Below are 26188 nucleotides of genomic sequence, written 5' to 3'. Positions count from 1 at the left end.
TTTTGAGGTTGTTTTGGTCCATTTTATTATGGAGATTCTTCAGTAGGCATTTTCATGGGTTGTATATAAGACGTCTTCAAATGAGTCCTATCTGGTTGTCACACTTGCTTCTTTAATAGATGGAGTTAAGCCATGCTTTTCAAAAAGCCATGAATGCACTAAGATTGTGAACTTTAAGATTCAGATAGCCACTTCAAAAACCCAGTGTGCAATGTCACACAGTAAGGAATTGGGACTTTCTGATGTGTATTTTAGTAGTCTAAATAAGCCTGAGTAAATAATGATTTTTCAATACTATTAGTAAATAAATCAACTGTTATAATATATGCTTTTGATTCAAAGCTATGTCTTTGAACTCAACCACCTTCTCTCTTTTTTTCCTAATCCTAACTATACACTCATTCTGTCACCAGAACAGACATAGATGGTTCTCTCAATATAATGTGCCTAATTAATGTAAGAGATGGTTTTGTAGGGGGTGCACTTTGATTTTTTTTTCTAAACACATAAACTATACACACACACACACACCCCAAAACATAACAAAAGTCTTGTCAGTTTGGTGTCTGGGTGAAACTACTTGGAAAGAAAGCAGTGGAGGAAGCCATGTCAGCTCTCATTCTAATAGAGAGAGGGGAGAGAAGCCCTGTATAGAAACAAGTATTTGAGCATGAAAAAGCATTGGTGGCATGACCACAGTGAGCAGCAGAAAAGTTGGAGTGAGCCAACTTGTCACCAATTATCTGCTGTTTATTTTAGAAAATTGTCCAAGCAAACCAAAGCCTCTCAAGTATGTGTCATACCTTGAAACCACCTTGGGAAGTCTATCAGGATACTGGAGTTAATCAGGTTCATTTTGCTGATCTTCTCTCCTCTGTTGAATGGCAGTGGTACAAAGACTTTAGTGGAACCAAACCAGAAGGAAAGACCTTAGAGCAGGTGGTGAAACCATCTGGCTAGTTAAATCAGGGCAAAACCACCCCCTTTCATAAGATACAGTTCTGAAGATTCTGATGATGGTAGTGTAGGCCAACCTCATCCAAACAGGAGTAAATGGGCAGAAAAGGTTCACCTCTAGTTCTTCTTTAGGCATATTTTAAGAAATATTAAACATAAATAGGTGGCAAAAGAGAATCTAGTGCAAATGTTTATGAGTGAGTGTAATTTTTTCCCTCTACTCCTGTCTTTCCCTAAATGCTTAAGTCATAATTCATGTCATCATCTAGGAGATATATGTAGCCTTCTTGGGACCCCTTTGTATATATATGTGCTGTTCTTCTTTTCTAGGTTAACTGTAGGATATTCTATGGCCTATGTGAGAAATTGTGTAAGAGTTCTCCAAAAGGAGTGTTGATAGCATTTGGACAGGAACATTTCTCATAGTAGTTGGTGGTTCCACATGTGTGAGGGTGTTTCACATCCCCTGCCCCACTCACTAAATGCCAGTACCTGCTGTGTGTCACACTAGGCAGTCAGACAACCAAAAACATCCCTACCTGATTCCATGTTCCCCAGGGGAGAGACATGTCAGCATAGCACCCAAATGTTTGGAAGTTGACTCTTTTCCTTCTTTCTTTCCTTGTACCAAAAAGGATTAAGGAGGCCATTGATAAGATTAATTTACAAAATGTTTTTGGTTTTTTGTTTTGGGTTTTTTTTGCTTCCTACCATTCTTTTCAATCATGTTTTTAATTCAGGAATTTTGCCACCTTGATGATGGCTTTGTCAGAAAGAACAGCCATATATTTGAGGTCTCACTTGACATTCCCTAGCTTTCTTCTTTAAGGCCAGTATTATTGACAAAGGTTTCCTTTTAAGGATTAATTAATTAATTAAAAATAAGAAGTTTTTATATATTTTAGGTGCCTTTAAGTTTTTTAAAGCATTGCCTAATTCCCCACAAGGCAAATACTGGGTATTTATTATCTTTCTAATTGGAGGCCTCTCTCACATCAGAGAATATTTCTGTACCAAATGCTCTCTGTTAAGGTACACACACACACACACACACACTTCTATTTTATCTGAAAAATGGTATCATTGAATAATGAAACACACAGCAAAATCAGAGGGTGAAGGTTGGATGAAAAATGGGTTAATACTGTGAAGGCGTGGTGTCAATGTGTTAAGTTTTAGGAAAAAACGAATTGAAATTAGGGAGGAAAAGGAATTTCTAAAAGGGCTGGGAAATAATTAATTGTTTTGTAGGAGATGGCCTTTCCATGTAGGCAGAGAATTTTTTCTTCCCTTCTTTTTGAAGAGACAGTCAAATAGAGAATCTCATCTCTTAATTAGAAAGAAAAATACTCATCAAACACATCTCATCACTGGAGAGCTAATGATTCACAGCTGTTAGTCTGAAAGGGCAGGCTTTCTTCCTGAACAGTAGGAAGTGTTAATCATTTTGGATGAGATTTCTTTTTAAAATATACTGTAGTTTGCAAAAGAATAGGATATTCAATATTCCAACTTAAATGATTTTTCTGAAGTGCGCTCCCCCAGGGCTGCTGTCACATGTCGCACTGAGTGATCACTGAAAGCAGGCATCTTCCACTGTACTTCAATGAGAGCACCAATTGATGGGATGATGTGAATGGCCCAGGCATGCCGGGGACTCTGAAAACCCCAGATTCAAAGAAATAAAAATCATGCCTGTCTTGCACCTACTAAGAAATGGTGTTGCTATAAAATTTTAATATTTCAAATGGTTCACTCTATATAATTTGCCTAGTTTAAATAGAAGTAAGAAGTCTTAGCCCACTTTCACTTAGCTTCTGAGTAGAAAGGGGTTTGCTTTTTTCTATTTGTTTATTTAATCTTTGGCTTTTTTTAATCTGTAAAAATGTAATTGGCTCATTCATTTTCCAATCTTTACAGCCACCTGGTTAACCTCTTCTAAACATTTTGGACAGAAGAAAACCTCACTTACTAGAAACCTTGTGGATAGCCAACTTGTAATTATTCAGAGCTAAGTGAGATAGTGAAAAAAAAGGAAGAATAAAATTGGCTCCCCAAACCTTATTTCAACCCTTAGTTTTTCATCATTTTGCAATACCAAGCCTTTACCAGAACACCTAGAGGGTGGTGTTCCATTTCTTCCCACTAATGCAAAAGTGGTTATCCCAAAGCAAGAGGAAGGAAGAGAAATAGAGATACAGAAACCTACAAACTGAAAAATCTGTCCCTAAAACATCAGTACCTTCAGGGCACTGACCTTCACATCAAATCCTTCACTGCCAAGGCAGCAGAGCACTGTGGGAAGAGCGCATCGGATCAGAAATCAGAGGACCTGGGTCTGCCACTCAGTTGAGGTGTCCTTAGACAGTCTCAAATTCCTGAGACTTGGCCCCCGGCCCCCTCATTTGCAAAATTCGGAGAATAGTCTCTCTTCCTGGCTTGCCTCTCAGGACTTTTTCCCTAAAGTTCATTCTCTGCAATGTAATGTAAGATACTTCGTACAACAAGTTGAGTTATTTGCCTTTCAGTAAATTATATATTTTCCAAAAAGCCATTCTGAATACTTAGGATTTAAATGTAGATTGTTTTTAAAGCCTTGCCCAAATAGATAATGAAGGATTGCATTTTGTGACATTGATACTAATAGCATTGGCAAGATAATGTTAATTTAGATAAACGATATGGAGATTTTAAAGTGAAACAATTATGGACAGGAATTGACATTTATAAAACTACTAGTTCAGAACAAGATTCTTTTATATCTATGGGCATGAGGTTGTTAAAAACAGTTAACATTTAAAAACCTAATTGTTTCGACTTCAGAGTTCACAAAATCCACAGTGCATGCTAATGACATTTGCTAATAATAATGAGTTTCTGTAAAGATTTGGGCTTTTTTATTAGTAGTAAAAATTTTAACTGCAACCCCTGTGTTTAATACGACTTTCTCCTAACAAGCCCCCTCTCCCTACCACACATAGACCCCTACGGAACACTGCTTGTGTTCTCCAATTGCTCAAAGAACGATTACTATACTGACTTATCATGTAGTGTTAGTTTATAGTGTAATATTAGTTAGTCTCTGATTTATCAGAAATAATTTTAAATATAAAAGACATTAAATTGACAGTATTTTGTGATAAAACATTTTCACATATAGTACATCACTTGTTTCCTGCAGTCACCTTGTGAAATAAGCAGGTATCACCATCTCCAGTTTACAGGTAGCAGACTTAAAGAAGGTAACTGACTTGCTCAAGTTCCTATGATGATCAAATAGCAGAAATAAAATTAAAACCACTTTTTGCAGGCTCCTGGTCCATATCACATTGTGCCATTGGAGAGATATTGTTATGTACCAGTTTGCTTTTGCACTATAAATAAACCACTCCATAATTAGTAGCTTAAAGTAACTACCATTTTTGTAATGATGATTCTTTGAGTCAACAATTTGGACCAAGCTCAGCAGGATATTTCTTCTGTTCTCTGCAGGATTCATTCATGTATCTCTAGTCAGCTCCTGGTCAGTTAGGCAGCTCTGTTGCTGGCTGCTGTGTGGCTTTCAGCTGGAGTGATGGAGGCAACTGCACCACATGCCGCTTATTACGCAGCAGGCGGCCTTGCGCTGGTTGACATGGTGGCTCAGGGTTCTAAGAGAGCAGGGGGCAAAACCTAGTGTGGAAGTGCTTTTTAAGTCTCTGTGTTTCATATTTGCTACTCTCCCCATGGCCCAAACAAGCCGTATGCCCAGTCCCAGTGTCATCATGAAAGGGTATTACAAAAGGTATGTGTACGGGGAGACATAAACAAATGGGATTACTACTGCATGCAATTACAGCAAGCTAAATACAAAAAGACTGAAAATGGCACTCATTTCATCATCTTTTCCTCCTGTAGTTGGCATGGCTTCATGAACATCACTCTTATGATCGAAACAACCATTATCTATGGATTCTTGGGAGATATAAAAAAGTGATGAGTTGCAAAAAAGGGCCAAAAATCTTATATGTCGTATGAGCCAGTAGATTCCTGCTTGTAATAACACCTACTGCTCAATGAACATGTTATAGGTGCCAGGCACTAGGCTAATTTCCTTCTCAAATATGCAAAGTAAATCCACAAATTCCATTTTATAGATGATAAACTAAGAGACATCTAGTAATTTGCCCAAGGTCACATAACTAGTGACCAGAGAGTTTGGATGGAAATGGGCTCCTGATTTAAACACCCACACTCTTTCCACTGTACCACACTGCTGCTGCTTCTTGAGGGATCCCATGGTCGTGGCTGGCAGTCCAAGACAGACAGACAGACAGAGAGCTTCTAACATCCAGAATGAGTGAAACTCTCAATATCCCTTTTCTAATGGTACTTATTACCATTTGACTCATGTCTCATGAAAATTTTATGCTACAGAATTCTAATTGTAAGTTATAACAGCTATCTATTGATTTTAAAAAGAAAATCACCAAATTTTTAGAATAGTTTTAGTCTCTACTGAGCAAGGATAACTAATGTAGGGCTAGATGTTTTGTTTGGAATGATGGCATGGATTTCATCAAAATAAATGCAGGTAGTCCAAGTTTACTTATTATAAAAGCATTGGGAGAGATGGGAAAAGGCAGAAAGACTGTGAGAGAAATAGGGAGGAAAATAAAGAAAGAATGCCATAGGGATGGAAGCAAAGAAAATTAAATACTATACAAATGTACAAGAGTCCTTATTACCTAATTTAACACTGAGAAATTCTAGAATCATCGAGTCTTCCTTCCATGTCCCTCACAGGCTAGAGGGGGCTCTGGAAGTATTAGGTTGGGATGAAATGGTAGGCATTTTATGGTTTATAAACCATATAATTCTGTGGTTTTATATTTTATTCTATGGATGTGTTGGTGATTTATTTTGATTTCTTGATTTTTTTTACCTCGTTTTAGTCCATTATATCCCCCCCCCCCGCCCAGATCTATGAAAAACTGTGGCCAGAACAAGGACAGACCCTGCACTATGTTGGTCATCCTGGGGTTTCTCTGAGCTGCCGTCTTCTCCTGGTGTCCTAGTAACACTGAGGATTCAGCCTTAAGTTGCCTTGGTTTTTTGTAGGAAAGAGGAGAGGATTAGTGCAGCCAGGCCCCACAGAGAAGTGAAGCTCAGTGTGAAGAGAAGGAGGTAAACAATGTTCCTCTTCCCCTAAAGGCTCTCTTTATTAGAACATTCTCCCCTCTACCAAGTGTTAGAAACATCACTAATACAACAGTGAACAGTTGCTTCTTTCTTAGGGATTCTTAGCAATCTGAGTCCAGAGACAATGTCATATCTTAATTTGAATACCCAGTATTATATAGCACATAGTAAGTGTTCAATAAACTCATTTTATTGTTAACACATGGACTTTTGAAATCCCAGTTTGATAACCAGAAAAAAAAATGCTTTTGCATTTAGAGTTTATTCAAAGATCTCTTGTTTAGTTTTTTTATTGGTGTTCAAATACAGTTGTCTCCATTTTCTCACTACCACTGTCTCCTGCCCCACCCATCCCCCACCTCCCACCCTCAATCCTGCCCTCTTTTGGCTTTGTCCAGGTGTCTTTTATACGTGTTCCTTGACAACCCTTCTTCTTCTTTCCTCGTTATCTCCCTCACCCCTCCCCTCTGGTTACTGTCAGTTTGTTCTTTATTTCAATGTCTCTGGTTATATTTTACTTGCTTGTTTGTTTTATTGATTAGGTTCCACTTATAAGTGAGATTATATGGTATTTGTCTTTCACCACTTGGCTTATTTCACTTAGCTCAATGCTCTGCAGTTTCACAATGAGATACCACTTCACACCAGTCAGAATGGCCTTCAAAAACAAATCTACATATAACAAGCACTGGCAAGGTTGTAGAGAAAAGGGAACCCAAGTGCGCTGTTGGTGGGAATGCAGACTGGTGCAGCCACTGTGGAAAACAGTATGGAATTTCCTCAGAAAACCAAAAATGGATCTGCCTTTTGACCCAGCAGTTCCATTCCTGGGGTTATACCCTAAGAACCCTGAAACACCAATTCAAAAGAACCTACACATCCCAATGTTCATAGCAGCACAATTTACAATAGCCAAGTGCTGGAAACAGCCTAAGTGCCCATCAGTAAATGAGTGGATCAAAAAACCATAGTACATTTACACAATGGAATACTACACTACAGAAAGGAAGAAGGACCTCCTACCATTTGTGACAGCATGGATGGAACTGATTATTTCTTTATTTATGTATTGATTCATTATTTTTTGTTCCCATCCTTTTTTCACATCCCCTTTACAACCATAAGCTTATTCTCTACATCTATGGGTCTACTTCTCTTTTTATTTATTTATTTTGCTTTTTTAGACTCCACACATAAGTGAGATCATACTGTATTTGTCTTTGTCTGACTTTATTTTACTTAGCATAATACCCTCTAGGTCCATCCATGTTGTCACTGATGACTTGATTTCATTCTTTTTTATTGCTGAATATTATTCTATTGTGTGTGTGTGTGTGTGTGTGTGTATGTGTGTGTATCTCACATCTTTTTTCCATTCATCTATGGATGGACATTCAGCTTGCTTTCGTATCTTGGCTATTACTATTAATGGTGCAACAAACATAGGTCGAGTACACATATCCTTTCACATTAGTGTGTTTGTTTGTCTTTTTTTTCAATATATACCCAGAATTTTTAATTTTGGAGAATTTCTATATTGTATCCCATAGTAGCTGCACTATTGTACAATCTTACCAACAGTGTGCAAGGATTCCCTTGTCTCTACTTCTTTACCAACACTGTTGATTTATTGATGATGGCCATTTGACTGGTATGAGGTGATATCTCATCATGATTTGCCTTTACATTTCCGTTATGATACTGATGTTGAGCATCTTTCATATTTCTGTTGGCCATCTATGTTACCTCTTGGAAGACATGCCTATTCAGGTCCTCTGCCTATTTTTATTAATAGCCTTGTTTGTTTGTTTGTTGGGTGTTTTATGAGTTTTTAAAATATATTTTGGATATTAACCATGTATCAGATGTATCATTGGTGAATGTCTTCTCCCATTTAGTAGGTTGTCTCTCCTTTTGTTGATGGTTTCCTTCAGTGGAAAACTTTTTAGTTTGATGTATTCTCATTTGTTTTCCTTGTTTGAGGTGATATATCCAAAAAATATTGCTAGTGTCAGAGTTTACTGCTTATGTTTTTTCAAGGAGTTCTATAGTTTTAGGCCTAACATTTAAATCTTTAATTCACTTACAGTATATTTTTGTTTATCGGGTAGGAAAGTGGTCCAATTTCATTTTTTTGCATATGTCGGTCGTTTTCCCACCATTACTTAATGAAAAGACTGTCTTTACTTCATTGTGTTTCCTTGCCTCCTGAGTCATAGATTAATTGACCAAGTAAGTGGGAATTTATTTCTGGGCTCACTGTTCTGTTCCATTGATCTATGTATCTGTTTTTTTTTTTTCCAGCACCATATTGTTTTGGTTATTGTAGTTTTTTAGTATAGTTTGATGTCAGGTTGCATGATATCTCCCACTCTGTTCTTTCTCAAGATTTCTTTGGCTTTTTGGTGTCTTTTTTGTTTCCATATGAACTTTAGGATTAGTAGTTCTAATTCTGAGAAGAATGCTATTGGTGCTTCAATAGGGGTTGCATTGAATCTGTATATTAATTTATGTAATAAGAACATTTTAACAATATTAATCTTTGAAATCCATGAGCAAAATATATTCTTTCATTTATTTGTATCTTGTTCAATTTCTTTCTTCAATGTCTATAGTTTTCAGATACTCTTTTTAAAAAAATATTTCCAACATCACAGGTTCCTTGCATAGTTACCCAAAAATTAGATTCTTAAAGAACACACAGTAGGAAAAAGGACTATTTTTGTACTACCAGAATCCACAAAACTAATGCAATTTCTTCCTTTGTCTCTCTTTTATATTTTTCTCCATCCTCAGTTCTGGTACTCATGTTGTAAGGGCATATCAATAACCATAGATATTCATGAGAAGTGGTGTCAGTTCTGAATGTTGCACTTTAAGAAAACTACTGATGTATTGATTTGTATGTGGTGAGAGGAAGATGTCTGTCATGTAGAATACCAGAAACCACTTTGTAACTGGTGCTTGAAGCAACTAGTGATGCTGAACCTAGAGAAGAAAAAGCATGACAGATGTCTTGATTACTTACAAGGTTGTCATCTAGAAAGTTTATTCTATGCAACATCTAGCCTACAACTAACACCAGTATGTGGACACTACAAGAAAGTTTATTATGAGCAACAACAGGAATCTAACACCAATGAGTAGATATTACCAGGGGGGATATACACATGCTCAGTAGGTTAAAATCATTACAATTGGTGTATTTAGCAATGGAATCATATGGGGCCAGAACACATATGAGTCAGATGAACGTCCTTGGCAAAACAACAAATAGGAAAGACAGTGTTCAGGTCGTAATGCACAAGACTGCTCATGACTGTACTGAAAGGATGGGAAGAAAATCTACCTAGAAGCTCAAGGCACTTCTGCATTTTGCACCTTGGGGAGAAGTTTGCTAGTGGCATCCCAGGCTGCAATTCTGTATGCATTTTCCGGAAGTCACTTGGTTTCATACAGTGCCTCTAGTACACTTACTAATACAAACAATTAAGAAGACTTATGTTAAATGACTTGGAAACCCAGTGTCCATTTATTCATTAATTCTGCAAATATATATTTATTGAACCTCCATTGTGCCTGAAGTATTGTTCTAGGTTCTGGGAATAGAACTGTGAACAAAAAGAAAAAGTCCCTATCCATAAGAACTTCTGTTCTAGTGATTACTTAAATTTCACCAATAAATGTGTAAAGAATTAGTGTGGATTCTTACCAGAAATAATTTTCCCTCTATGTGTGTTGATGTCTGACAAATATGCCTAAATTTGTGTTCTAAGTAAAGAATTATCTTTTGAAAATACATTTTAATATAATAATCATAGTCATCAGTTATAATTTATGTATAAATTTTTTAAATTTAAGGGAAATATTTTCTTTTCTGGAAATGTTTTCACCTTTCTGGTGAGAGAAGAGATGCGGCCCATGTGTGATGCACAGGCATATTGAGATCTGTTCCCCCAGGAACCTGAGTCTGTAGTTACCACGTCATTCTGTCCACAATTTGTTTCTTGGGTCCCTTAACCATTACTTATGGTTCTGGTGTCTATCTGGGTTATAAACATCAAGCAATTCAGTAAAATATGCCATTTTCAAAATTTAACATCACATTTTAAAAAGTCCTAATGGTACAGTAATATCATAATATCACTTTAAATATTAGAGAAAGTATGTTAGAAGTGATTTGATCTATAGACCTCTGTTTAGAAATTAAAACAGTGAGGCAGAATGACTTTCTAAGGCTCAGAAGCACTTTGCGCAGTTTTATTTTCTCTGCCATTTGAACAGGCTGTAGGCTTGGCTGAGGTTTATCAAGAAGGCTGCAAATGGCCCATGCTGCTGTTCCCAGCACTAGCGACTTGGGGTAAAGCTCCTAACTCATCTGGTCTATCAAATGCAAGGTGTTTGTGTTACCATCTGGCTCAAATTCCCAGTCACACTATGGTTCAGTTAAATCCTAGCAGGCAGATGACTTTCTAGTTTTCACTATTAAAATATGCATTACCTGAGGATCTTAGTCAATAATTAACTTTCTGAGTTTTGTAAGGTATTGATATTGTTTACACCATGATATGTTTTGAGCATTTACTGGATGCTAAGCAGTGTTTAAATCCTTCAAATGTTTCAGCTGTTTAATTCTTATAACCTCTCGGGTAGATACTCATATTGCCCCCATTTTACAGAGGAAGAAATTGAAGGGAAAATATGTGTGGTGCCAAAAGTTTATAGGACTAGTGAGCATCAGGAGTAGAATCTGTCTTTTAACTATCATCTGACTTAACATGATCTTAACTTTAGCTGCCACAGACCCAGAAAATCTCAATGATCTGTCCAGGATTATGAGTTTGATGGGGGGTGTGGAAGAGTCACACTTTATATCCAACGCTAGTTATTCACAATACAGATGCTCTTAGAATGGCTCATTCTGCCCACCTAGGTGATTTCTTAATCTAATATTTGTCTCACAATTAAAAAACTCATTTCTGTACTTAAAGAAGTAGGTATGTTTAAACAGATAATAGAAATAGACATTTTAAAATTTCCTTTGGCAAATTTTTTTTGAAATACCTTTTTGATTTCTATGGTTGGTGCTCAATGTTAAGCCAAACCTTTTTACATGTGTTGGTAGCAGTGCTTTTATTTGTAATGTGAAATTTTTGAGGCTCTCTTGAATAGAGTTGGTATTTTCATCTGCCTATTATGCTTGTTACATTGTGTCATCCAAGTGAGATCTTTTAAAAAGTCTCTAATGTTAAGTAGTGATTCATTCTTTATTAGTAAGGCAGGTAGACTGGCTATTTCTGACAATGTAATGAAGCTCATTTTGCTGCATCTTTTTTAAAACTATATTTTGTTCCACCTCACACTCATTTCACTAAAGGAGAAAAATTAAAATTGCCTCATTGACAATGCAATGATATCAGTTTTTTCTTCACAGAAATTAAACAAAATAAAACTCTTGCTTGTAACTTTCCAGGGCTCACTTGTACTTTTATCAAAATGCCTAAGTTTCAAAGTTTTGTTTTCAAGATAAATCTTTTTATTTTGAAGCATTTAGTTTTGTGTTTTTTTGAAGTGGAGTATGGATAAGAGAGTCCATTTAGTGAAATTTAGAATTGACTCATCTTTTTTCCCTCTCTTCTCTCTCCTTCAGCTCTTTCTCTTTGTTGTCTGGAACTTTGAGCTCTACATGATACCACTGGTTTTGTTGTTACTATTGACATGGAACTACTTCTTGATAATATCAGGAAAAGATAACAGGCAACGTGATACAGTAAGTCTCTCTTTTCTTGTTTGTCTGTGTTTTTGTTCTTATGTCTAGTCCTTCCGACAAGATCAACATTGAATTTGGTTTTACACACCAGAAATTCTGTCTATAAATATTCGGGTTCAGAGAAAAGTTTTATCAGTTCAAAACTAACATTTCTTTGGTTCTAACACAATAGAAAGTAATGACTATTTCTGACATTACTCATCTTGGTAGCAACTAAAATTGGGAGCACACCAAAGTATAAACTACAATTTTTATTGTAAGTGGGCTATTCCAAATGATTATTTCTTTCATTGCCTTTGTTTGTATTTTGACCTAATGAATTCTGAATTGAAACATAACATCAAAAAATTATTAATGATCAGACCAAATGAAATCTATTTTATTTAAGACATTTCTCTGTGGACTATCATTAGTACCAAGATAGAACTGATGGTGGTTGCTGGCCTGAAAAAGTACATAAAGTACCTTAATTTAATAAACACTCACCAAACTACAGCAAATATCCTTCTCTGTGTCAGGGGTGTATTAGGATACCTGCTCAAGGATAAAGAGCTTTCATTCAACCTAGGGAAAGTTATACGGAACCCTTGCCCTCCCTGGCATTCCTGACTTTTCAGGATGTGTGAGACCACCTTCTCTCTCTCTAAAAGAGGCGTAGACTGAGAAGCAAAAGCTAGCCACAGAACAATCACACTTGTTCTTCTACCAACCTTGATTCCTCTTAGATTATCTCAATCGCTATGCCCTTAGCAAACATCCAACTTCAGAAAACTTTCTTATCTATAAATAAATGGGAGGGAAGGGAGTTACTTCTCCAGATAGGACATTTGCAATTTGATAACTCTGTAGATAACTGTTGACAAGAATTTAAAGTTTTGTCAAACATGAGAAACTTGGTAGTTATATGTCTCCATTAGATTACATGGAATTTTTTTTTTGCTTGCCATTAAGGGCCTTCATTAATAATAATCATTGATTATAATCAGGTCTTTTGCCATAATAATGCAGAAACAGTTATTTGATCATCAGCTTAATAGCTTATGGAATACTTTATTATAACAGTTAACACCATAATGGTTGTACAGACATACCTGTGACATAAAAGAATTTCCCTTTTAAATAACACTAGCAAAATACACTTTAAATGATAACACAAGCAAAATACACTCTTAATAATTGGCTTATCATAAAAATAAAAGAAAAATCCTGATGCACCACCATCAAGTATGCGGCGAAGTTGCCAACAAATCCTCCTGTCTCTCTCACTGAGTCATGAATTAAGGCAGAGCATGCTGTCTGCCTTTGTCCTTGCCATTGTCTCTAGCACATACTTTGCAAATTAGAGATGTTCAAAACATTTTTTGTAAGGTTTAACAAACTAAATGTGAGATTGCTAATAGGAGATTTTAGTGGTTAGACAGCACCAACACACGAGAAGTTATTATTGTTGGCAAGGATTTCATGGCTATGCTTTTAAATTGCACACTGAAAGCCAAGCCCCGAACGCCATGCACACTGGTGTCATGGGGACTCGTAGGTAGTTTTGTCAATTAATACAAGACATTTTCTTTAAGAAAATAGGACTCTCCCAGACAATTGCTTTTTTGTGCCATTTATTTCAGGGAGATTGTTGAGAGACAAGAATATCTGCTTTTCATTCAGTTGCCTTGAGACAAATTTGCAAATAAGATTATTTGCAAATAGTGAAAAGTGGTAATTTAGTTTCAGCTTTCTAATCCTATAAGGGTGCTTATCTTCAATATTTAGTCACTGGTTTGAGTATTCTTAGCGAAAAATTTTGAAACTATAGACTTGTTATCTTCTCCACAATACACCTGCTTTAACTGAGAAGGTTCGCTTCTAGAGGGGAAATAATATATAATGTATTCCCTTGCACTTAATAGTCTCTAAGAGTTTTCATAAACCTATTGAAAAGTTACATATTATGTAAATTTTTCTACTTCCTTTTTTTCCAAAAAATATAACTTCAAAATAGTCTTTGCCAAGTCTTTTCTTTTAGGCACCTCTCTAACAGACTCCCCCTTTAAGCCGTGGACATTTTATTCCCAGCACGGCCCTCTCTGAAACGCTGCATAGTCTAAGTTTCATGGAACGCCAACTATACTCCATAACTCCCAGTAATTGCCTTTTCTTTGCCCAAAACACACATAGCCATATAGTCTGTTCTTTCGAGACACCAGAGCGGCAATCACAACGTTTTATTCAGCTTCTCATTCACTGGCTCAGTTGAGACCTTATGTAACTCTTAAATCCAATTTGTCTAATTGTGTTTTCTGCCATACCCAGCTGTGCATTTGAACTGGTTGCTCCTTTTGAAAAGAAACCTGGTTTATGCTATTATACTTTGCTGGGTACAAATTACATATGTATATGTCACATACTTTTGTACATATACATTCACACATACATGCACACATAAATTAAAGGAAAGCATTTGTTTGTAGGAGTTACCATGCTGTGCTTAAGTAGCTACTGTACAGTACATAGCATAAGAAGAATAGTATTTTGCCCTAAGTCCGTATTGGTATCCACAAAACAATGCAGAATTTTTTCTGCTTGTGTGAAAACTTTAGGGAATGTCTGAAGTGCTTTAATCACACTGTTGGCTGATTCCAAACTATGAAACTTTCTGTTTAGGGAGTGGGGAGGGGGGTCGGTAGAGAGAGAAAGAGAATATGAATTATGAATAAATGAATATAAATGAATTTTCTGTCATGAAAAACAAAATCTCATCTGTACATTCAGCTGAGAAAATTCAATTAGGATGAAAATTATAAAAAATATAAATCAAAATGACCTTCGGGTTTGTGTAGCAAAGAGAGACAGGGAAATATTGCTTATGTAAGGAGTTAAAAGAGAAAAGAAAATAAACACTGTGAAAGATGAAAAGTGCATAGATGGGTAAAAATTCTGTCTTCAACATATTGATAGTTGAGATTAATACTAAAATAGGAAAGGATTTCTTTGTGTGTTTATTGTTTATTTAGGAGATCATTTCCTTTCTTGGAGACTTAAGATCACAGGAGCTGAAACCCCCTATCTTTTTCCCACCATGGTGCCTGTTCTAGTTAATGAGAAAAATGACATGTGATCCTTGCTGAGTACCTTTTGCTTCCCTTAATGAGCTGAGACAGTGGAGGACAGGATAAGGAAACAGTAGTTCCTGAGGCTAATGCTGTCGACTCTGAGGGGCCAAGAGAGAGAGGCATGGTTAGAACTGGTATTTCACCTCCTGTTTCCTAGCTGGCCTTGTTAAAAATAAGGAGTCCTAGATCTGAATCTACCTATACTCGATCATGACATTAAAATCTCCAGCATGAGAATTGTCAGGCTTTTCTAGAGAAAACTGTTTAATACATGCTTCATTCGGAAATATCCCTGGCATGAAGGGGATGTAAGATGGGAATGTGTCTCGATTTGAGCTGTCAGTGCAAAACCAGGGGAAACTGCACCCTGCACTGCCCATGAGGCTTATGCCAGCTTTTCACATCACAGTTACCGTGGACTGAAATCGTGTGTGTTGAGTGTGTGTTGGAGAGTGGATGCCAGAAAGTGGCCTTTACTGTGGTTTTTACTTACTACCGACCCCTCATGACACCTTGGGCACTGCACCATGTTAAGCACTTTTTTTCACATCATTTAGTCCTCCCCTAGGAGAAAGAAGCTGATTGTGTCATCCTAGCCAGTGGGTTTTCCTAAGTCAGGTGACCCCTGGACTCTTCCTTTATGACAAGCAAGGGAATATACTGATGAGGAACGAGCATGGCTACAAGAGCCCTTCCTTAAGAGAGGAGACTCCAGTGTTAGAGAATGAAAGAAGTGGGTTAGCCAAGCAGACAGGGGTCTATTGCTCCTCTATGAGACAGGTATCATTATCACTACTTTACGTCCAGTTAACAGAGCAGAGAGGTTAAATAGCTTAGCCAAAAGCATGTGTTAGAAAGGGAAGAGTGGGCATTAAAACCTGTCAATCTGTCTGACGTTTGTGCTGTTCCCCCCTTACCACCAGTCAGTAACATTTTCTCTGAGGACTGTGTTTTGGTACCTCCTAGGTCTCCCTGGGCACCTTTAGAGCAAGTTTCTCATTTGAGTTGCAGAAAAGCCAGTAGCACTCACTCTACCTTTAATTTGAAGGAAAACCTTTATTTTTCTCATCCCCCCGCCCCAGCCTCCTTACCTCTCATTCAGGGAAATGGAGCAGATAATGATCAAACAACTTTTATGTATCGGTATTCGGTCTGCTAAGCCTTTTAAAGATGTCAGCTCTTTTTATTCTTCACCATAACTACATCAAATAAATTATTCTACATAATTTTATCCTCATTTTACAAATGATATAATCAGCCAGGATAAATAATGAACTCCACAGAGTACGTGGGATGTGAATCCAGTGCTGCAGTGCTCTGAAACCCTGGTTGTTGCCATGGTACGTGCTTAGGTGTAGCTTTCCCAAGGGATCAATTTTTAAGTGCCCAGGTCCTTACGTGGAATCCCAGGGAATGTCAAGTTCCTTATGAGGTGCCCATTGACCTCTCAAGAACTAGTGCTGTTTGATCCCAGGTGACCCCGTTAATTTCAAAACCATTCATGACCTGGGGGACTATGTTCCATCCACCCCGGTGAGCATGGGAGGAGTAAGTAAAGCTGAAAATCCTTCACATTAGTAGAGAAAGTCTTAAAATGTCTTTGACATACAAAAATTCTTCAACAGCATTTTTTAATTACACTTCAAAAGAACATCCATTTTTATTTTATGAGATTCCTCCCACATAATCTCAGTTGCTTAATCAATGGAGGCATTAAGACTGAAGAGTAGAGCAGATCAATGAAATCACTTTCTGACTCAGGATCTGATTGTGACACAAATTGAGTGAAAGTCTGCTTGCTAAAATACTTCAGTAAAAACTGAAAAGTTTGTCAGCTCCCTCAAATGCCAAAGACTTTGGGGTTCTTTTCTCTGTTCAATTATTGTTTCTTGTTGGGTCTATTCCAATCAGGCCCAGAGCCCTTCTTTCTAGGAATACATCTTGTAAGAAGTTAATATGTTTTTCTTTTTTTAATTTAATTAAATATATTAGGATAACATTGGTTAATAACATTATATAAGTTTCAAGTACACAATTCTATAATACATCTGTACGTTGCATTCTGTGCTCAGCACCCAGACCCTAGTTTTCCTCCATCACCATATTTTGACCCCCTTTACTTCCTCAACCTCCCCTTCCCCACTGGTAACCACCATGCTATTGTATGTGTGTATAGGGTTGTTTTTGTTTGTTCATTTGTTGCTTTCTCTTTTTTATATCCCCTGTATGAATGAAATCATGTGGTTCTTGTCCTTTTCCTCCTATTTCACTTGTCACAATATTCTCAAGATCCTCCATGTTGTGGCAACTGGCAAATGAGTTTTCTTATGACTGAGTAGTATTTTGTTGTATATGTGTACCACATCTTCTTTATCCAACATCCCTTAAAGGACACAAATCGTTCACAATAGCCTTGGCTATTGAGAATAATGCTGCAATGGGCATAAGGGTACATATAGGTTTATGAATAAGTGTTTTCAAATTTATTTGAGTAGAAACCCAGAAGAGGGATTGCTGGGTCATATGGTAGCTCTATTTTTAATTTTTTTTAAGAATCTCCATACTGTTTTCCATAGAGGGTGTACCAATTTACACTCCCAGCAATATACAAAGGTTCCCTTTTCTCAACATTCTCGCTAATATTTGTTATTTTTTGTCTTATTGATAGTAACCATTCTAACAGGTGTGAGGTGGTATCTAATTGGGGTTTTGATTCACATTTTCCTTATAGCCGGTGAGGTCGAGCATCTTTACTTGTATGAGTATCTGTTGGCCATTTGTATGTCTTCTTGGGAAAGTATCTAGATGTTCAGGTACTCTGCCTACTTTTAAATTAGATTGTTTTTTGTTGTTGAGTTGTATGATTTCCTCATTATATTTTGGATATCAGCCCCTTGTCGCAGGTGTAGTTTGTAAATATCTTCTCCCACTGGGTTTCATTTTGTTGATGGTTTCTTTTGCTGCACAGAAGCACAATAGTCAAATTCATTCATTTTTGCTTCTACTTCACTTACATTTAGGGTCAAGTTTACAAAAATCCCTGAGATCAGGGTCCATAAGTTTAGTGCCTATGTTTTCTTCTGTGTATTTTATTACATTCAAGTTTTCAATCCATTTTTAGTTAATTTTTGTGTATGGTGTCAGATAGCAGAGTAGTTTTTTTTTTGTTATTGTTTTTGTTTTTGTTTTTTTGCACATGTGTGGAGGATACCAGCCAACAGTATCCATCTCAGCTGTGGATGCTCATAGAAACATGCTAAAAACATACACAGAGACAACCAGGTCCTGTTGGGGAATAGGAACAGAAGGGCCACTCCTCATGTGGGGAGCGCCTTGGTCACCCTCTCTCTGGTGGGGAGAGCGCCCGTTCCCCCTCTGGAGAGGCTTTTTATTGGGTTTGTTTGCATTAGAAGTCAGGTAAAGCTCATTACCCATTGCTAGGAAGTAAGGATCAAACAATAGATAACAAGGAAGTCTGAGGGCCTATTTTGAGTCAGGGTCAAAGAGCTGTAAGACTTTGAGGAACAAACTAACTTCTTCCTTGGACCCCTCTCATTCAACTGAGAGCATTCTAAACAAAGAAGGTTTCACAGTAATTTACATGTTCCCTCTTAGGCCTGATCACCTGGGGAACCCGCCCTTTTCAGCACAGAGCTGCACCACCCTGTTATTGTTTCAGGCTTAAGTGGAGCAAGGGAACTAAGGCAACCAAGAGATAAGGAGATTTTCTCCCAGATGATGAGGACTCAGGCTATGTCACAGTAGAGGAACAAGGGTCCATCACCCCCTTTTGCTGTAGCCCCCGAAATCCTTCCTTGGGGGCCTCCCACGTGATCGTGCCTGTCTTAGATCATTCCCCCCTTGGAGAATCTTACCTGTCATTGGCTAACCGACCAAGCATTGGGGTTCAGTTATGAATGAAGCAGCAGAAGCAGCACTCCTGCCTGGGAGACAAGCTTTTGTCTCCTTGCTGGCTTACAGTCCAAGGTTACTCCTTCAGCCTTAGCCTTGGCGGGGGTTACAGCTTCTGATACCAGGCAGGGCAGTCCCCAACACACATGGTTTCAAATTTTCCCAACACCACATATTGGAGAGGCTTTTCTTTCTACATTGTATGTTTTTGGCTCTTTTGTCAAAATTAGTCGCCCATGTATGTGTGGGTTTACTTCTGAATTCTCAATTCTATTCCATTGGTCTGTGTGTCATTTTGTTTCTGCCAGTGCCATACTGTCTTTTCTCAGGACTGCTATGGCTATTCAGGGTCTTTTGCAGTTTCATACAAATATGAGGATTTTTTTTGTCTTATTTCTTTGAAAAATGCCATTGGAATTTTGATGGGGATTGCATTAAATATTTATATTACTTTGGGTAATATGGCCATATTAACTATGTTAATTCTTCTAATTCATGAACATGGAATAGCTTCCCATTTCTTTGTGTCTTCCTTAATTTCTTTTAACAATGTCTTGTAGTTTTCAATGTACAGGTCCTCCATTTCCTTTGTTTATTCCTAAGTATTTTATCTTTTTTTCTTGCAACTGCAAATGGATGTTTTCATTTTTCTAACATTTCATTGATAGTATACAAAAGCACAGATTTTTGTACATTGATTTTATATTCTACAACTTTATTTGCTTATTGTTTCTGATAGTCTTTTGGTGGGATCTTTAGGATTTCTCTATATAGAATTACGTCATCTACAAATAGTGACAGGTTTACTTCTTCATTCCCAATTTACATGCCTTCTATTTTTTCCTCTTGCCTGATGGCTCTGGCTAGGACTTCCATGACTATGCTGAATAATGATGGGCACCGTCTTATTCCTCATCTTAAAGGAATAGCTTTCAGTTTTTCACAGTTGAGTATTATATTAGCTGAGGCTTGTCATACATGTTGAGGCACTTTACTTCTCTACCCATTTTATGGAGTGTTAATCATAAATGGGTATTGTATCTTGTCAAGCTTTTACTGCATCTATTGACATGATTGTATAATTTTTACTTATTTTGTTAATGTGGTATATCACATTAATTGATTTGCAATGTTGAAACATTCTTGCATCTAGAACAAACCCCACTTGATTGTGACATATTATCTCTTCAATTTATTTTTATATTCAATTTGTTAGTATTTTGTTGAGGATTTTGCATCTATGTTCATCAGAGATATTGGCCCATATTGTGTGTATGTGTGAGTGTTGTCCTTGCCTGCTTTGGGTATCAGGGTGATGTTGGCCTCATAAAATGAGTTAGAAACTATTCCCTCTTCTTCTATTTTCTTGAAGAAATATAGTTATTAAGTCTTCTTTGAATATTTGTTAGCATTTATCAGTGAAGCCATTAGGTCCTGGACTTTTGTGTTTTGGGAGGTTTTTGAATGCTGTTTTAATTTCCTTAAGGTTGATCAATCTGTTCAGGTTTTCTGGTTCTTCATGGCTCAGTCTAGGAAGGTTATATATTTCTAAGAATTTGTCTATATCTTCCAGGTTGTCAAACTTGATGGCATAGTTCATAGTATTCTTTTATGATCCTTTGTATTTCTGTGGTGCTAATCGTAACTTATGTTTCATTATTAATTTTGAGTCATTTCTCCTTTTTCCTTGGTGAGTCTAGCCAGAGGTTTGTCAATTTTATTTATCTTTTCACAGATCCAACTTTTTGTTTCATTATCTTTCTATTGTCTTTATGTACTCTGTTTCATTTAATTCTGCTATAGTTTTTATTTCCTTCCTACTCTTACTTTGGTCTTCATTTGTTCTTATGTTTCTAGTTCTTGAAGTTGAAATGCTGGATTATTTGAGATTTTTCTTGTTTCTTGAGGTAGGCCTGTGATGCTATAAACTCCTCCCCTCTTAGCACCACTTTAGCTGTATCCTCCAAATTTTGATGTGCCATATTCTCATTTTGCCTGTTTCTATGAATTTTTAATCTCTTCTTTTATTTTTTTATTTGACTCAATGGTTGTTCAGTAGCATATTGTTTATGCTCTACACATTTGTGCTTTTTTTTTTTTCGGTGTTCTTCTGGTAGTTAATTTCCTGTTTCATATTTTTCTGGTAAAAAATATGCTTGGCATGATTACAATCTTCTTAAATTTATTGAAAATTGTCTTGTGCCCCAACATATGGTCTATTCTTGAGAATTTTCCAGATGTACTTTATTGTTTAGGGATGAAAAGCTCTGTAAATATTATGTCCATTTTATCTAATGCATCATTTAATGTATTTTCTATTGAGTTCCTATTTGGCTGCTGTGTCCATTGCTGTCAATGGGGTATTTAGGTACCCTTCTATAATTGTATGTTTCTCAGTTTCTCCTTTAGATCTGCCAGTAATTGTTTCATACATTCCTGTGCTCCCAAGTTCGGTGCATATATGTTGATAAGTGTTATATCTTCTTTGATGAACTATCTCTTTTATCACTATAAAATGTCCATTCTTGTCTTTTGTTACTTTTTTATCTTGAAGTTTATTTTGTGTGATGTAAGCATAGCTACACTTCGTATTCTTGAAGTATCACCTTCCACCCCCTTGAATCTACAGGGTCAGACCCAGAGAAAAAAAGGGAATTATCTTCTGAAGGGTGGGCCTCATGTGGTACAGGCTTCCCCCATCAGATGAGTGTTCTAGGAACCCATCTGTATCAGTGTATCAGCTGGCATTGTTGTGAGAGGCTGTGTTCAGCTTCAGGGAATTTTTTTTGAAGACTCTTTCAGCACATTTTCCCATTTCATGATGGGTGATTTATGAGTGCACCTGCCCACTCCTCGCTGAGTATTCAGCAGTTTTTTAACCAAAAACAGCATTACCCCTGTACCCCACTCTCCCTATTCACCTGATCTCACCCCCAAGTGACATTTTTTATTTCCATGGATGAAAAAAAGTCTACAAAGAGAAACATTTTGCTGATGGGGAAGAGGTGAAACAAAACACAGCAGAAGCCCTAAACAGCATCAAGATCAACACATTCAAAACTGTTTTGAGCAGTGGGGAAAAAGGCTCAATAGGTGTGTTGCATCAAATGGAGAGTACTTTGAAGGTGACTGAAGTTTAAACATGTAAGAATAAATACACAACATTTTACAAATAAATTTCAGGGTTTTTGGGTCCCACCTCGTTTGTTTGTCTTTGTAGCTGAGTTGGATCTCCTAATTAAGGCAACATACAGTTGAGTCTTGTTTTTTAATCCATCCCACTACTCTGTGCCTTTTAATTGGTGAGTTGCTCCATTTACTCTTAGGGTGAGTATTTGTATATGAGGACTTACTAGAGCCATTTTATCTTTTATTTTCTAGTTGTTCTGTATCTCCATTGTTTCTTTTCCCTTATGTTTCTGTGTGCTATTTTAGTTTGGTGGTGTTCTATGATTTGTTTCCCCAGTTTCTTTTTTTATATGTCTCAGTTCTAGATTTGTACTTTGTGATTACCATTACGTTATGCAAAAAAAAAGTTTCACGTGTACAATAGCCCTTTTTCTTCTCATTGCATCTTATCTCCATTCATCTCTGCAAGTTCAGTACTTTTTCTCCTCCCCTTTGTTGTGACAAGTTAAACCTTTTTCATGCTTGTCTTTCTTTCCAAATTGCAGAAGCTATTGTATTTTTGTTGCTTTTACACCCAGTAATCTTTGTTATAAGTGTTTAATGTTTACTCCAAAATAGAGTAACAGTTTCCTCTTACTGTCTGTCTGTCATCTTATTCATAGTTTTCAATTCTTTTGTCTTTTTTCTTCAGGTAGACTTCCTCTCAACATTTTTTGTAATTCAGATCTTTTGGTGATAAATTTTCTTAGCTTGTTTGTCTGCAAAAGCCTTTATTTCTCCCTCATATCTAAAGGATATCTTTGTGGATATATTGCTCTTAGCTGGTGATTTCTCCCTTTTAATATTTTGCATATTTGATTCTACTTTCTCCTGATTTGTACTTTTTTTGCTGAAAAATCCGATGATAATCTAGTGGAATTTTCTTTATAGGTTATAGTCTTTTTTTTTTTCTGGCAGCCTTAAGGATTCTTTCTTTGTCATTAACTTTTGATCATTTTAATATAATGTGTTTGGAAGAGGGTCTTTTTGTGTTGAGATAATTAGTTGTTCTGTTAGCTTCTTGGATTTGAGGGTCCAGCTCTTCCCATAGTTTTAGGGAGTTCTCATTGATTATTTGCTTGAATAGGCTCCCTGTTCCCTTCCCCCTCTCTACTTCCTTGTTATATTCATTATTCTTATAGTGCTTTTTCTAATGGAGTCAGATAGTTTGCATAGACTTCTTTCAGTTTTTTAAACTCTCAGTTCTCTCTTCTTCTGAGTTATTTCTAGATTTCTATCTTCAAAACCACTAATTCTTTCATCTGGTCTGCTCTATTTCCTAAGCTCTCTAGTTCATTCTTCAACTCATTTATTGAGTTCTTCAGCTTCAGCATTTTTGTTTGGTTCTTTTTTGTAGTTTCAATCTCGTTGACAAAGAGAGTGAAATGAACAAAAATCTCTTTTGTTCATTGATTTTATTCCTGAGCTCATTGAACTGCCTTTCTGAGTTTTCTTATATCTTGTTGAGTTATTTCAGAACTGCAATCTTGAATTCTCAGTCATTTAAAACATAGTCTTCTGAGTCTTTGAGTTTGTTTCCTGGAGACCTTTTATTTTCTTTCTGAGCTACCTTGGTACCTTGGTTATTCATGGTATTTGATGGATTATTTCTCTGTCAAGGCATTTGAGGAACTGAAATTGTATTTTTTTAAGTTCTGATTTTTGTTTTTAACAATTTAGCAGGATGATAAGTAGCGGTCTTTCTTTGTTTTCCAGTAGATGGGGCTATAGAGGAAGTCTTTGTTTTCTATCAGTTTTGCTTTCTAATTTCTGTACCTTCCCCCCCTGCTTCCCCTTCCCCCTCCCAGATAACTCTCCAAATGATCTCCATACCTATGATTGTTCTGGTTGTTTGCTTAGGTTTTATTGTTGTTGTTTTTTTTATTTTAGATTCATTTGTTGATAGTTGTGAATTTGTTGCCTTTTAAATTAATGTTCATAGTTTTGATCTTCTTTTTCTTAAATAAGTCCCTTTAACATTTCATGAATAATGGCTTGGTGATGATGAACTCCTTTAGCTTTGCCTTGTCTAGGAAGCACTTTATCTACCCTTCCATTCTAAATAGTAGCTTTGCTGGATAGAGTGATCTATGTGCACTACTGGGACTTCCAGAATTTTGGTAAAGCTATATCCCCTTGGCCACTAAAAATGTCTCACATTCCCAGAGGTGGGCATCCCCTCTGTGACTGGATCACCTTGGCCTCAGGGCACAACCCCATGGTGGGATGTGCAGGTGGTGGGGCTCTGGGCCAGGGTTCCCAATGCTTGTTTCCCACAACCAGAAGCCTCCAGTGATGCTGTAGTGTCTGAGATACCCCAGCAGCCTCTACCAAGTTCCTTGCAATAGATAGGGGGCAGGGAGCCAAGCTCCCACATCTGTGACTTTGTTTTTTCCACTGGGTATAGCTGCAATGTGTACTGACCACTAAGGCTGGGATGTTGCTTCTGCTTTTTCATGACCTGACAAATGAGTCCTGCAATCTGACTCTCTATAGCTACCAAGTCAGCTGGGCCACTGTGAGTGCTGGACTGTGTCTGCTGCTCCTGCCTCTGTCCTTCCCCACCCTACCTCCCCTTGCTCTGATATGCTCACCTTCAGATGTCTCAATGTGTGGGTCTCTCACGCATGTTTGTGTATGGAGCAGGGAATCCTTTGTTGAGTTATAGCTGTCCAATTAGTTGTAACACAAAGCAGAGTGGCAGGGGGACTCAGAGGTCTTCTCACACTGCTGTGCTGCTGACATCACCTTGAGAATTTTATTTGACTCCCTAGATGCTGCCATTGTTTGGACAATATGGGATGGTCCACCAGACACAAGTCACCAAAGAAATATCTGATTGTTTGACCTGAGTTCCTGTAAATCAAACTTCTTATTTTCTCAGCCAGTGTTCTCAGTTGCAAAGAAATCTGTGATGAAATATTTGAATAAATGAACTATTGAATAAGTGAAATATTCCTAACAGTGCCTAAAGAGACTGGCCAAAGCTGAGCTGAGAGTAAAGCTCGGTATGTAAAGCACCTTGATGCACAGTCAGACCCTTGTACTTCATCAGGGCTTTACCATCCACAGAAAGTGCCGTAGACCACAGCCTCCTGTGTTTGCATCTCGGTACCAAAAAAGACCACATACTTGCTCTTAACAGAAGCAGCACTGAGTCATGCAGCCTGTAAACACATCTAAAAATGGATGATCACTCTTTTCTCTTTCCTGCTTTTTTCAACAGCAATTTTCTCATTTTTTTCAGAAGGTCACCAGCTTGCAAAAAAATGTAAGGAGGACCATGAAAAGAATAAGACCTTTAGTTTTCCAACAAATTCACTAGCATAAAGAAGTAGACACCAACAGCCAATCAGATGTCAGTAGAAAGTTCATCCCCTGTGAACCCTTTCAAAGCTGTTCACCAACTGCTTAGCTATGCCAGCTGCTCAGTGTACAGATGGGTCTCCCCACACACTGATGACTGCCTCCTCGTCCATCTCTGGACCCAGACCAACAGACTTTCCACATCTTATCCACTCTTCACCACCACCGTGCCATCATCTCCTTCCTCTCAGTGAATGGCCGGGCCTTCTACATTTCTAAATTCTCTCAAATTCCAGTCCATGAAGCCTCCTGAATGTATCTCCAAGATAGGGTTGCCTATAAACCTAATTTTAGGAAATAAAAATACAGACTCCCAGTTAAATCAGAATTTCAGATAAACAATGGGAGATATTTATATTAAAATAATGCTCATTATTTATCTGAAATTCCAGTGTAACTGGATGTCCTGTATTTTTCTGGTAACTTTACCCTGAATTGCTCCTGGTATTCTAACCTGAAGACTTATAGGAAGATGATAGTTCTGAAACAAAATTCTATCTTCCTCTGCTTCTTTGGTCTTTCCACAACAGCTTCAAGCATAGAATGTTCTTTATAAGCAAGCTCCAACCAAACCATTGCCTCAGCTTCAACTCACCTGTATTCTGCAGGATTGTTTGTATGTGTGTTTTGTTTTTTGTTTGTTTGTTTGTTTCTGAGTACAGAATGTTTAATAAGCAAAAGGTAGGCATAGTAGGAAGACGGGAAGAGCTACAGAACGAAGCAGACA

General features: G+C 37.2%; 1 protein-coding gene across 10 annotated transcripts in view; it reads left to right on the top strand.

The window, feature by feature from the left end:
- MCTP1 (multiple C2 and transmembrane domain containing 1) overlaps positions 1-26188 on the top strand; it is a 471427-nt gene that overhangs the window by 367376 nt on the left and 77863 nt on the right. For all 10 annotated transcript variants that reach the window (XM_036020549.1, XM_036020547.1, XM_036020545.1 and 7 more), the window contains one exon: positions 11789-11908. In XM_036020549.1, coding sequence (XP_035876442.1) covers positions 11789-11908 — 120 coding nt within the window. The remainder of the gene's footprint in view (positions 1-11788; positions 11909-26188) is intronic.

Source organism: Phyllostomus discolor, chromosome 3 (genome assembly GCF_004126475.2).
Source record: "Phyllostomus discolor isolate MPI-MPIP mPhyDis1 chromosome 3, mPhyDis1.pri.v3, whole genome shotgun sequence".
In the NCBI taxonomy this organism is placed as follows: Eukaryota; Metazoa; Chordata; class Mammalia; order Chiroptera; family Phyllostomidae; genus Phyllostomus; species Phyllostomus discolor.
This window is presented reverse-complemented; position numbering and strand designations above follow the sequence as displayed.